Source organism: Prionailurus viverrinus, chromosome X (assembly GCF_022837055.1).
Source record: "Prionailurus viverrinus isolate Anna chromosome X, UM_Priviv_1.0, whole genome shotgun sequence".
Lineage (NCBI taxonomy): Eukaryota > Metazoa > Chordata > Mammalia > Carnivora > Felidae > Prionailurus > Prionailurus viverrinus.
In genome coordinates, this window is record NC_062579.1 from 17551491 (window position 1) to 17566257 (window position 14767).

Consider the following 14767-nt stretch of genomic DNA (forward strand, 5'->3'; position numbering starts at 1 on the left):
GTCCTGAGTTTTCCCAATTAATTTATATTTTGTAAAAAGTGCTTATTTATTTATTTTTGAGAGGGAGAGAGCATGGGCAGGTACAACTGGGGGAGGCGCAAAGAGAGAGTGAGCTAGAGAATCCCAAGCAGGCTCCATGCTGTCAGCATAGAGCCTCATGTGGGGCTCAAGCTCACAAATGGTGAGATCATGATCTGAGCTGAAATCCAGAGTCAGATGCCTAACCAACTGAGCCACCCAGGTGCCCCTATTTTATCTTTTTTGATATCACATCATTAAACCTCTTCTCTGATGTGGACATTAAGGTCCCAACTTTTTGCTAATGGCAAATGGCAGCCATTAACATTTTTGCATTTATTCTGTTTCTTTTGAGTTATTTCCTATTAACTTTTACCTGTGGAAATCATGGTTTGAAAGACAAAAGCATGCTTATGGTACTTGCCACATATTGCAATATCATTTTCTAAAAGGTTGTCCCTATTTACACCACCACTGGCAAAAAATCAGTGGTTCCTCAACAGCAGTTTACCAGCAATGGATAGAGCTTCTATAGAGAGGGAGAGGGATGAAAAGAGAAATGGTGGGAAATGGTATCTCAAGTTAGTCTCAATTTTTCTTTGCTTATAGTAATAGTGATAAATTAAAAAAAAAACTTTTCAATTTGCAAAACCAGTGCAAAACTGGGCCTGCGTTGTACAGGATAGAGTAAGTGTAAGACAAATTGTGATTATTTTTTTTGCATGATTAGATAACAGAGGTACATTTACAATGAAGTAGATGAAACAAGTTTCAAGCCCTCTTGTTTGCTTATGCGCCACTTCTGAGGCCCTGGAAGAGGCTCTAGCAATGGTCTTGGGTTTTTGTGAAAAGTTGCAGAAGTAAGATATTTTCACTACAATCTGTTATGGCTACTTGGTGGTTTGCTGGTAAACTGTCTCTCTTGCTGGTAAACTGTCTCTCTCTCTCTCTCTCTCTCTCTCAAAGGAAAAAACAAAACAAAACAAAAAACAGGCCTGATTTCTGATTTGTAGCATTTACCCATTTCCATGGTGTAAATACCACGGCTGCTTTCAAGCTACTAATAGTTTAACAAGCAGATCATAAAATTCCTGAATATGCAACAATCAGCTTTTGAGAATCACCACCTGTCCCTTTGATACACATCGCTTACTGCCTCGTGGTGGTGGTAGAGTGGGCACAGTCATTGTGGGATTCTACTATGGGAAAGTTGATTTGGTATTGCACTGCATTTAGAGTTAGCGGCATCTATTTATGTCGGATGAAAGCACTCTCATTATACTTAAGTTATTGATAGACTTCTGGTTATACGAATAGCTTCCAGGAATATTCCTACCCCACGGTGCTGACTTGGAATTTTGACCTGAATGTGCAGGGCCAGAAGTGACATAATAGTATGAAAGTGTCCTATGTGTCCTGGCTCCTGGAAATTTGAAGGTCATGAAAGAGAAACAAGATTTGAAATGCTTAGAGTTCTAACACGGCATGTGGAAAATGATCAGACATGTGAAGTAGTAAAGGAAAGATTTGGTTCCTATTGATGCCTAGCCAAAATAGTTCCCTTCTGTTAGGAATAAACCTGATAATATCAAAAGTTCAACAACTTCTTTAAAGGGAAAGTGGAGGCATACTTGTACTAGTGCTTTAAACAGTGAGTGGAACTAAGTGTGTGAATTATTATGTGTTATGTATCTCAACATATAGATCATATCTTAACATGATATTAAATAATATTATAAAGCTGAAAGAAAAATTTCTAAACAGTCAGAAATTAAGAAACAAATATTGATCAACCATGCTGGAGGACAGACTGAATGATCTTTATATCCTCTTCAGAAAAAATGATACTATAAAATTGTCACATGAGGAAGAGATCGACAAGTATGTGGGCAAAAATGTAGGAAAAAACATTACAAATGTGTGGGAGGCATTATTTAATAAAAATGTTGTACCTACTTGGAAAAAGACAGAATGAGATACATACATTACATATGTTGTACCATACCCAAGGATCTAATGCCATTTTGTCTTTCATAGCATTGATATTTTGTAAGAGTCTGGGCCAGATGTTTTATAGACTGTCCTACACTTTGAATACATCTGATCGTCTCTTCATGATTAGATTGAGGTTTAACATCTTTTGCCAGAAGATTATATAGGTGATGTTCCCTTTTCCAAGGGCATCACATCAAGAGGCATATGATTGCCCTTTATTGACAATGCTTCTTTTGGTCATTTGGGTAAGAGAGTGCTTTATATGTATATATATATATATATATATATATATATATATATGCATATATATATATACACATATACATATATACACATATATATGTATATATATGTATATATATATATGTATATGTGTGTATATACGTATCTATAAATCACACAGCGACTTATTCTCACGCTAAGAAGGCAAGTTATCAGGCAAGACTTCTAGTGCGCAGCAGGAGGCAGTCGTTTTCTCAAGGCTCTGCGGAACCGGTCCAACCACGCCCATCCCACTGCCCTCCCGCGTCTTTTTTCCCCGGAAAATCAATTCTCAGAACCAGAAAGCTCCTACTGCATCGCGCCCAAATCTTTCCCCATCAGCACGGGTGCGCCTGCGCAGCGCGTCTCCAGGCGGCTCCTTTCCAGCGCCCGGCCGCCTCTTTTTCCTGTTCTCCTCGGCCTCCCCTTCACTCGCGCTTTTCCCGGAGGGGTCATAACAGGGCGCCAAATTCGCGTCCGCGGGAAGGCCGGGGGCGGGGCGCGGCGCGGCGCGGCACGTCAGTGGCCTTCCGGGCGGAAGTCCGCAGCCTCCGGAGCCTCTGATTGGCTTTCAGCCTGGCGCCTGTCTCGGCCCCCGCGCCAGTTTCGGGCTGGTTGGCGCGGAATCGGGAGACTTCGGAACCATGGCGCTCGTGCACGGTGAAGACTGCGAGCTGGGGTCAAGCGGTGAGGGATGACCCCGCGCGCGGGGTCCTGAGTTGGGAGTGTAGGGACCGTGGCATGACTGTAGGTGGTGGGGATTCTGGAGTGGTCTCTTATTTTGTCTTAGGCGCGCATCCGGGTCGCCGTACTGGTCTTTTCGGGCGCGGACCTCGGCCATCCCGGGTAGGACCCCTTTGGTTGGTATCGGGTGGTGCTTCCTTTTAGGACCGTTTGCACCTGGCAAACCAGAGCACACCCCCTGCAGGGCCTGTGTCACTCCTGGTGTCCGCACTAGTCTGCATTTTCTTTTTATTTCTTTTGGTGAGCGCGTTCCACGTGCTGGGCGCACCTTCATCCAGACTGGCCCCGGTGGGGCACGGGTTTGCTTCAAAGTATCTCCGGACTCTGGCCCCAAGTATCTGCTTGAGGGCTAGGGCAGAACGGATGTGGTCCCTTTCTATAGAAGCTCCCAGGAAAATTGCTTATATCTCGTAACTCAGCAGGAGAGAAAGGTCTAGGGGCTGTCACCGCAAGATACAAATGGGTTTTGTCTTTTTAGGTAATGGATTTCTACTTTGTGCGTTAACAATTTTTTCTTTAAATTCTGTCGAAAGTTCTTCAAGTGCTGCATAGAAATAATATTCACAATCTAGTCGTCTCTGGTGAAGTCCCCCCCCCCCCAAAAAGCATCAGCTCAGCAGCATTTGGGATGTCACAGATATGACTCCGTTTTCAGTAGTAATCTTTTACTTCCAAAAATAGAATACAAAAATGTAAATTGGCTTTGTCTGATTTCTGATTTTTGAACTGTGTTCATCTAGTGTGACTTAACTTCAGTGAACTTCTAACTTAAAATCAGATGCTTCGCTTTCTTAGCTCAAGCTCCATCACCTGTCACTCAAATACATCACCATTAATGAGAACTTGCTTTCTAATCAGCTTCCTTTGCATTCACCTAGTTGTGAATCACAGATTTCAATTTCTTCTAGCCTTTCGTTTTTAAGACAATTTATTTTGGAGAGTCGTCTAGCCTGGATTACAAATGGGGTGTGGGATGTGAGTATGCGAACAGTCTTTGCAGCCGTGCATCAGTGATTTGCCACTAGGGTGTCTTTCTTCACCCTAAAAACTACGTCATCTACGAACATCAAGAAATCACTCTTCGGAGGATACTGTGTAATCTTGAGACTCTCTTAAGTCATGGTGTTGATTAAGTAGTTGCTGGAGCTTGTGACTAGAATTTTTTCCTTAGAGCAGAAAGATTGTTACCTGAAAGACTGTTGCAGGCTAGTGTCTGTCTGCTTTTGGGGAGAACGGGGGTACTTCAGATGGTAATCTTGAAGCAAATATTTAAACTTTTGTAATGGGTTATTTTCATGCTTTTTGGGGTTAACTTACCTACATGAAGCATTGGACACATTCCAAGAATAAAATTCTAGGCATTTTTTCCCTTAGGTATTAGAAGGTGGGGCACCTTGACAATGGCAGTGAAAAGTTGAAAGGTCTGTAACTAGCTGTTATTATATATGAAAAGGGATCAGGGAGAGTTTAATGATTTAAAAAAGCAGGTACGGTGGTTTATTCATTTGTTCATTCAGCAAATATTTATAATGTACCTATGAGGTATAGGCAGTCTGCCAGACTCTGGTGCAACAGTATTACAGTGGTAGGTAAGCTGGACATGGTTTTTATCTTCCTGGAGTTGAGATGGTAAAGATCTAATTATGTGTGGTGCTATATTGAGGCTTCTCTGAGCAAACTGCTTTGCTTTATTTTTGCTTTCTAGAAGCTAGAACATGGTACTGCTAGGTGTGGTGTGTGTGGGCTGTGTGTGTTTGTATGTGTGTGCCTACCCTGTATCTGTACACACATAACACAAACATTAAATGAGATTCTGTACTGCTGAGTACAAAGTAAGCCGGGGATCTTCATTTAATGCTTAACAACCTTATGGAGCAGAGATGATTATCCCCATTTCCCAGATGAGAACTCTGAGGCTCTGCATTAGTTAGAGTCCTTAGGTGTAAGCTGCAGGAGCCAACTCTAGCTGATGTAAATAGAAAAAAGCAATTTATTGGAAGGATTTTAGGGATTAGAAGGATATGTTGTTCACAAAAACTCCAGGAGGATTGGAGAGTCAGTCAAGGGGCTGCTTAGCCAGGAATGTGATTAAAGTCATGTCCCAAAACTGGTCTACTGAGGAGGTCATTGCCAGCCATGGCCAAGTACTTGATGTTATAATTTGTACCTTGGGACATTGCTGGCTCCGTGAGCCCAGGTAATCCTCTTGCAGGTGATACTACTTCTAGAATCTTCCTTTAGCCCACCCCCTTTTCCTTCTGTCACGAGCGTCTGATTGAAAGTCTGAACTGGTGTTCTTAATTGATAGAGCCTCTTTTATATGTTCATGCTCTAGTTGCAAGGGTGTCTGGGAAAGAGCATCTGGTTTTGCAACTTATGTAGTGACATTTGGGCTCTATGTGTCCGAGCAAGATTTATAAGCGGGGAGTTTCACAAATAGGTTCAGGTGCTGGGCAGCTTAAAAACCAACAACAAGACATCTGATCACTGCAGCTCAGAGACACTAACTGGTGGTCTCATGTCACCCAGTAAGTGGTGGAGTTGGATTGTACTGCTTTTCCCTAATCTGTTCTCCCACTCTACACTTTGATGTCAGATTTATCTTCCATACTGACTTTCTCACGGTTTCTGAATGCACTTGGCAGTTTCATCCCTTTGTAATTTGGCTCATGCTTTTTTTCAGTGCTTCTGCCCCTTTTCCCCCTATACAATGATGGTGAAATTCTATTTCTCTTCCTGGGTCAGTGTTGGCAACCTCCCCTGTGAAGGCTTCCCTGATTCCTCAGGCAAAATTAACAGTGCTCATTTCTGTGTTTCCTGAGTACTTTGTTCTTCCTTCTTATTGGGCACCGTGTCTGTATGATCGTGGGAACCTCAGGTCCTTTTGCTTTATTTGACTGTGAGCCCCCTTGACGACAGGCAGCTGTCTCTTGCTTGTAATTGTATCCCAAATCCTTTAGAGTGGCACAGTATTGCCTGTGAAGTAAGTTCATTTGAAGAACTGTAGATTTCGTCAGGATAGTCTACTAAAGGGGTCCACGGAGTCTTTAAAAATATACTGAGACCAACTTTTCACTCTCACTGGTCATGCCCAATAATCTCTGAAACCTTTTCACGTAGGCCTGCTCATGATTTTTTGAAATCATTTGAGTGACACCCAAGATTTGTGGCTGTCATCATCAACTACCTGCTTTCCTTAATTTTTACTTAACGCTTTTTTGAAAATGGACTTAAAAGATGCAAAAGTCAAACAATAGACTGAGATGGTAGAAAGAGATTCCATTTCCAGAAAGCTAGAAAAAATAAGATCTCTAATTATGCTTCACCTTTAAGATCTAGTTTTCAACAGTTTATTGTCAGCATTTAAATTTAACTTTAAATTGCATCTTCTATTTCAGTCAAACACTTTGTCAGTCAGTTTAATGTTGTTATGAATGTTCCAGAGGGATTGGAGCTTTTAGGATTCATCTCATCAATACTTCTTTTCTGTGCCTACTCCTTTTTATAAAATAATTAGCATCAAATACAATAAAATACTCAATTTCACAGACCTAGATGGCAATCGTGCTAAGCTGAAACGCACGGCTGGCAGGCAGCACTGCCTCGCTTGCCTTGGTTATTCTTCAGCTGGTAAATGAAAGTCTTAATTTTGTGGATGAACTCTTTTCAGTGTATGTGTGTGGTGGTCAGTTGATAATGACCAAAAACATGAATAATTCAAAAGTTGAATGAACGAACACTGAGGCCTTCTGATATTCCAGTAATTTTTGACAAAATACATTTTAATCTTTGTAATTTTGCACTATCATACCATGCTGTAACCGACTGAGTGAGGCCTGGAAGTTAGTGAAGGATTCAATCTCTTCAGAGCCCTACTTGTTAAATTCTCCCAACCACCCACTTGATCCCTGCTTTGAAATTCCAAGTACTTTATCTGCCCCTCTGTTAGGGCAGGTATCCTAAAGACTGGTTTTGAACTAGTTGTTAACTTATCTCCCATTTTAGATTATGAATTCTGTGAGTACACAAACCATGTCTTTCTGATCTTTGTGTCTTTCAGAGCGCCTAGTACAATGCAAAAAGCAGATGCTCCCTCAGAGCCTTTCAAGTGTTAATAGAATACAAAATGACTTGTCCTTCTCCTATAACTCTGCTTATGGGCTGTCATTTTTAATGGAAAGGTTATGGACTAATGGCTGATCTCCATTCTGCAGCGTCTCCATAAGATATCAGTTGAATTTGGAATTTTCCTCTTTGGGGAAGAAAAAAATAACAGTTGCTTCAGTTATTTTCACTGGGTCTTAGAGAAAATTTCTGGAGTCACAGGAGCTGCATGAATATGACCTTTGAACTTACTGTCTACAATATGAAAAGTATGTGTGTATAATATTAAAATTGTTACTATTGGCTAGAAACATCCCTGTTACTGAGGAAAGATGACTGGCAATTTTCTAACATTTCCTATAAATTTGGCTTTTTTTCAGCTCTGTCAGATTCAGGGAGTTTTGTAGCTTCTCGATCCAGGCGAGAAAAGAAATCAAAGAGAGGGCGCCAGGAAGCTCTAGAAAGACTGAAAAGGGCTAAAGCTGGTGAGAAGTATAAATATGAAGTAAGTAACCATTTTTCTTTTTTTTCCCCCTCCTGTGCTTTATCTAACTCATAGCCTGTCGGTATTTTATGTCCCCTTTGTCATTGATGAGAAATAAGCATATAATTCGCTCTTGTTGTGATAGTCATTTCTTACTATTAAACAAGCATGGGCATGAAGTAGATTTGTACATTGTGTACACTGCTTGACCCTTTGAGTTCCTGTAAGGCACTTTACGCATGCTATTCACATTCTGATGAAAGCAGATCTACATTTTTGTCCTTATTAAGCACACTGTAGCTTTGGTAAGTCCCATAGCTTTGTTGGGGGAAACTTAGAAATGCTTTTACCTTACTCTTAAGGTATTGAGCAGTCTAGCTAAGCACTACTTCGTGGAGAGAATTTTTCTTTCTAATTTCATCTGCAAGGGGTGAATCTGCAAGGACTTGGGCCTTACTCCTGTTGTGTCCTATGTGTAAGATTGAATGTGATGCCCTTTTGGCCTGCAGGTAAAAAAGGAAAAAAAAGGAGCGGCTGCCATCTAGACAGCATTGTCTGGGTTCCCTTTCAGTGTGCTTCCTATATCTTACAGTATCTTAGCTGCCTTAGGGCCAGAAAGTGATTAATTAATACTGGAAAATAATGATAACTCCAACTGCTCATATACTTTTTTAGCAAACACTGTTTTAAGTTCTTTTACTAATAGGTTCATTTATTTAATCTTTCCAATAATCATGAAAAAGTTAGATACTATGATTAACAGCATTTCACAGGTGAGAATCCTGAGGTCACAGTGGCGGATCCTGGAGCCTGGATTTGAGCACAGGCAGTCTGGCTTCAGAATCTGCATATTTAACCATGGTATATACTGTGCTATGCAATTAAGAAAGTAGAAGAGTGGTTTTTTTTCACTTGCCATCATTCAGTCAAGTTAAGTGAGTCAACCAGATCACAAAGGGTTGCTAAAAGGATTACAGTAAAGCAGGAGTAAAGCATTTTTAATGTAGGAACTTCTGTAAAGGAGTTCTGTGGGGGCATTTCAGATGTTGACACGATGTGACTGATTTTTCTTTAATCACTCATGTTAATTGCATGGCTCTAAGGGTTCATGCCAAGCAGTAGCTCTGTTTTGTGACATAGAGTCAAAATGACATTTTACTCAAAATAATTTGTTAAAATAGTTTTCTGGTATCTTTTTGATAGTATATTAAAGTGAGTTACTTAAATAAGAGACAAAGTATGCCTGATAGACTTCAACCAACAAAAATCATCCTGCCAGTTCCCTTCCCCTGCCAAAAGAAACTTGGTCAGTATAGTAATATTGTTGGATGGGTTTGTGTTTGGGTTGTCAAAAACTGAATTCGGTAGGGCAGGTAGTTTCTGTTATCAAATGGTGAAAGGCCAAATCAACATTTTCCAGTGATCCCTATGGAGCAGATTAAATAGCTGGTGAAAACCAAGCCTGGTCCTGTCATTGTTACAAGTCTCATTGCTATGGCAGGAGTCTGGTCAGCTCTGCACATTGGGCTCTCAAAGCTCCACGTCCAAGCGATTTTTCCTGGAGTCTTAGCTGTTCAGCTGGAGTTAGTCATTTCTTCTAGCCCCTTTCCCACTTGAACTCTGGAGAGAAGGGGGGGATTTTTAATGAGGTGTCTTTGAATTCTTCTAAGCAGACCACCAAATTTGCACCTGGGATGCCGATGGCCTGTTACTGTAGCCGCTGAGGTGGCTGCCTCTGTTCTGCTTGTTGCTTACGTTGTGAAGTGCTCTGCTCTGTTCATGTCAATAAATCCTGGTGTTCTGGCCCTCCTGCAGTTGGGCAGCTCATGTTGCTGGAGGACTTGCCCTTCACCTAGCTCGGCATTCCAGTCTCTGCAGTCTCAGGGCCTGAGAACGGTAGGGCATCAGTGGTAATGCCGACAGGGATCACTGAAACATTGTTTCTAGTGTGTCTGTAGAATACCGAGTATGCTTGTTGTGCTGAGTGGGAGAGGGAGATAGGTGGGGGAGGGTTTCCTTTTGAACTATATTTGGTTGGTTGAATAGTTCATAAAATTGTCAGTTTGCAGGACATCATCAGCTAGTGTAGAGGGGGTTAGCATGCCTTATTGGTTTGCTAAGTACAGGAGAAACCAGTCCAGAAGTTACAAGCGAATAATCCCCAAAGCAGCTACCAAAGAATTGGCTATAATTCAGTTTGTTTTTTATGAAGCCGATGAGTAATTGATGGTGTGACAAGTGTATTATGCTAATGGAATCATTTAATATCTTGTGTTAACACCCACGTAAAAGGAATACTAAGTTAATTGATGTCTATTTAAGGAAAACCTGGTAGTGGTGTTGAATGTCAGAACTCATGATTTGGTTGCAGCTACTCCTTCAGGCTGCCATTCCAGTTTCAATTTGACGATTTTCCATCAGAAATGTTTAACGCTTTCACTCCGTTTGAAGCTTTCTCAAACTTCTATGATGGCAGGTTGAGGACTTCACAAGTGTTTATGAAGAAGTTGATGAAGAACAGTATTCGAAGCTGGTTCAGGCCCGTCAAGATGATGACTGGATCGTGGATGATGGTATGTGGGAGGAAATGGCCTCCTAGACGCCGTACTAGTTGTGTTGTGTAGAGTCTTGTGCAGTGGAGTTGCTGCTTTGCACGAGCAGACGTAAGACACTGTGAAGATCATACCATTGGTTCAGATTTTTCTCAAGTACAATATTTGAGAGTGCAGAGGCAGTACAATACAAAGTTTGTTTTGGGATATTTGGGGAGTCCGGCCACATATCTCAGGAACTAGTATAAAACCTCCAAGAAGGGGCTAGGAATTGGGAGGAACCATGTACCTGTGGGGTATCCTCGGGTGATGTGGGGATAGGAAAACTACCTGTTGCACAGAATGTCTGTGAGGATTACACAAAGCTCTTTGCGTGAACAGTAACCTGGACAGTGGAAAGCTCAGGGCAGAGGCTGGTCCCGATGTTCTTATAACCCATGTGGAAAGCCCACTGGTTACTGCTTGTCGGGTGTGACTTCTTGGCCATGTGATTGCCGACCACTGGGGGGGGGGGGGGTGTGTAGACTGCACCTGTGACCATATTTATGTTTCTTTTTCTGTAGTTGGACTCAGCTATATTGCCACTTTTCCCTGGAGACTGAGGTGCTTTTTCTGGGCCTCTGTAATCTCAATTCTTGTACTTTTTATTCTTTTGGCAGAGCAAAACTACTGCTAAACATCCTGTTGTGGCAGACTTTGATCCTGAGGGCCAAATTGTTTCCCTAGCTCACCTGGATGGGCATAGCATATTTCCTTTTGTTTTGACTCAGCAAACCTGCTGTGTATGTAAATGTTGTGTTTCATCTGGCACTCATCTGAACCAGGTTTCTGCTACACTTAAAGATGGCACAGGCCGGGAGAACATCTGAGTGGGTATAAAAGGTGTTTTGTTGTGGTGGTGGTGGCTAAAATACTACTAGCCACTTTTACAAACTCGATTCCAATTTAAAATTTTGTCCTGTAGATGGTATTGGCTATGTGGAGGATGGCCGAGAGATTTTTGATGATGACCTTGAAGACGATGCCCTTGATTCTTATGAGAAAGGTAACTATTTTGTTTCTAAGAGAGTGCCATTTTGAGATATAAAGCATTAACATTTGAGATGACTTGGTACTTTGACACGGGTTCCTTTAAGGGTAAAGGACCTACCACAACTGTTTTCAGGTGTGGTATATGTTCTCATATTGAGAGAAGCGTAGTTGTGTAGAAAATTAAATGTAAAAAGAAAAACAGTACCATGAAAGGAAGTTTCGTGTCTCTGTGATCCAAAGAGTTTGGTCTTTTACTTATTTTGGAATTTCATCTCTGTGGTCATTTTAGACTTGGTGATTTTGAGAGCTGCAGCAATAAATGATGTCTTTTAATTTCTACTCAATTGATGTGCTTACAATTTTAGCTCTTTGATAGTAGCATAGTACAATAATTAGATTTAGTAATCAACTTGCTTTGTCTAATCAAAATTTAAAATGATACAAATGAATGTGTCAGATTTTCTTAGCTACATAATCTTTGACAAAATGTTTTTTCTTAAGTAAACAAGCCTGATTTAGTTTCTGTAAAATGTGAAGGGGAAATTGTCTTTAGTGTTTGTTTTTTTGATTTGCCTCATTATTACCACCAAGTGTAGATCATGGGTCAGCAAATTATGGCCCACTCACAGCCAGTTTATTTTAAACCGCTTTATTGAACTGTAATTCACGTACCATACAATTCACCTATTTAAAGTGTACATTTCAGTGGTGTTTACTATAGTCAGAGTTGCACAGCTATCACCGTAGTTGGTCTCACTTTTTTTTTTTTTTTTTTTTTTTTTTTTTACCTCAGAAGGAAATCATGCCTGTTACTATGTAGGGCCCCAGCTCAGAATGTTTTTTTCTTTTCTTTTTTTTTTTTAAATTTTAGGGAGGGAGAGTGCAAGCAGGGGACAGAGGGAGAGGGGGGGAGAGAGACAGAGACTCTTAAGCAGGTTCCACACTCAACACGGACCCTGATAGGGGGCTCGACCCCATGACCTGGGGATCATGACCTGAGCTGAAATCAGAAGTTGGATACTCAACTGACTGAGCTGCCCAGATGCCCTGGTTTTTTCATTTTTAAAAGGTGTTTTTAAAAAAGAGAAAAATGCAAGGAAGAATATGTAGCAGTGTGAGAGATGTGTGCAGCCACAAAGCCTAAAATCTGTTCTATCTTGTCCTTTTTTAGAAATACTGGGCCCGAATTTGTGGATTTTTAACATTTACTTTCTTCCTCTTCCCCCTTCTCAACCACATACACACAGACTTAAGTTTTCGTTAACTTGTTGAAAGTAAGTTTTAAAGCCATGATGCTTCACTTCTACAGGTTTCAATAGTGACCTCCTAAGAACAAGAACACTTGTGTACTTTAGCCACAGTACTATTCTCATAATATTATCTAATATATCGTTCATATTAAGATTTCCTCAGCCCAAAATGATACCTGTTTTTTCAAGTTCAGAGTCCATTTCAGTTTTTATGTCTCTTGAGTGTTATTTAGTATAGAATGGCACCATGCATCCTCTCCTCCCTCTCTGGCTTTTTTTTTGGTGGAAGGGGGGTGGTCTTTCATCACCTTGACATCTTGAAAGGGACCAGGCTGGTTTTGTTCACTATTCCACAATCTGGGATTTGCCTGATTGCTTCTTGGTGTATAGAGGTTAAATATTTAAAAATTTTTTAATGTTTTTCATTTTTGAGAGAGAGAGACAAAGCACGAACAGGGAGGGGCAGAGAAAGAGGGAGACACAGAATCCAAGCAGGCTTCAGGCTCCGAGCTGTCCGCACAGAGCCTGACGCGGAGCTCGAACCCACAAACTGTGAGATCATGACCTGAGCCGAAGTTGGACGCTCAGCCGACTGAGCCATCCAAGGGCCCCTAGAGATTAAATATTTTGTCAAAAATGCAATATAGAAGAAATTGTGTCCTTTCCACTGATCATATCAGAGGCACATAATGTCATTTTGTCCTATTCTTGGTGATACTGAGTTTGCTCTCTTGGCCAAAGTGATGTTCATCAGATCTCTTCCTTATAAAGCTACTTTTCCACCTTTGTATTAATGTACATAAGGGATGATATGTGAGATCATGTGTATATCTTTCACTCACCAACTATCACCCAATGCTTTCAACATCTATTGATGACTTTCCTTTTTTTTTCTCTTTCCTTTTTAAAATGATCACTTTAAACTCAAAGATTGAAATAAAATAACTGTTTTAGTTCAGTATCCATTATCATTTTTCTTTTTGATGTTCAAATTATCCTAAATTTGGCAGTGGGAGCTCCTTTGAGCTGCCTCCTATGTCTTTTTGACATGACCACTTCGGTCTTTGAGCATTTCCTTGCTTCCTGGGCTAGGAAGATGTTCCAGGTTCTCATTGTATTATTCCTGTCGCTGACCTGGAATCAACTGTTTCCCCCCAAGAATCATGGCTCCTTGAGTGGAGAGTGGTATTCAGATCAGGAGGATGGATGGTACTCTTTGCTACTGGGCCCTTTTAGTGACTAGAACTAAGAGATTTTATATGTGTGTCTGTCATGATTTTATAGTGATACATTCATTTCAATTATAGTACCACAGGGTTCTTACTTTGTCTTCTCCAATTCTGTATTTGTATCTGCTTTCGACGTCGTGAAAACCCTTGTACTTTATTTTTCTTATTTATTTAAAAATTTTTTAGCATTTATTTGTTTTTGAGACAGAAAGAGACAGAGCACGAGTTGGGGAATGGCAGAGAGAGAGGGAGACAGAATCTGAAGCAGGCTCCGGGCTCTGAGCTGTCAGCACAGACCCGACGTGGGGCTCGAACTCACATACCGTGAGATCATGACCTGAGCCGAAGTCAGACGCTTAACCGACTGAGCCATCCAAGCAGCCCGAAAACCCTTGTCCTTTAAAATACACGCAAAATAATTTTAGAAGTTTTAGAGCTACTAAACCAATATGTCTACTGACAACCTTTCTAAGTGAAGTTTATTATTTCTTTGCAGTTTGGGGTGCCCAGGTGGCTCAGTTGGTTAACTGTCCAACTTCGGTTCAGGTCATGATCTTGCATCTCATGGGTTCGAGCCCCTTGTTGGGCTTTGCACTATCAGTATGGAGTCTTCCTTTGATTGTCTCTCTGCCCTCCCCCATTCATGTGTTCTCTCTCAAAATAAATAAATAAATAAATAAATAAATAAATAAATAAATAAATAAATCATTTTATAAACAATTGAAAAAGTTCTGGAGATCGGTTGAACAATGCTGTGAATATATGTAACTGTACTGAATTGTACATAAAAATGGTAAATAATTTCTTTGCAGTTTTATTTGTTCTCACTAAGGGTGTATAGTTAGAGGATTGTGTTTGGAAGGTGCGTGAAGTATTTTTTTCTTTGTGCTATTTTATCAGTTTACTACCAAGGTTCATTTGTGTTTGTATTCAGATTAGGATTTAAAAAAATCCTTTGTTTCAATTTCAATTTTTGAATATTGTGAAAGATTTTCATGATTTCAAAATCAAAACGATACTGAGATCAAGACTCAGATAAATCTTATCCTCATCACTGTGCTCTCTACTTGGTTTTTACCCAGTTTCCCTAGGTAACCA

The 14767-nt window shown here is 40.6% G+C and overlaps 1 protein-coding gene across 1 annotated transcript in view; it reads left to right on the plus strand.

Annotated features, from left to right (window-relative positions):
• Positions 1-2860: 2860 nt before the first annotated feature.
• The window catches only part of POLA1 (DNA polymerase alpha 1, catalytic subunit), a 299688-nt gene continuing 287781 nt past the window's right edge, over positions 2861-14767 (plus strand). The window contains exons 1-4 of the mRNA XM_047844422.1: positions 2861-2961; positions 7503-7627; positions 10083-10179; positions 11123-11203. Of these exons, the coding sequence (XP_047700378.1) occupies positions 2919-2961; positions 7503-7627; positions 10083-10179; positions 11123-11203 (346 nt within the window). The 5' untranslated portion in view covers positions 2861-2918. The remainder of the gene's footprint in view (positions 2962-7502; positions 7628-10082; positions 10180-11122; positions 11204-14767) is intronic.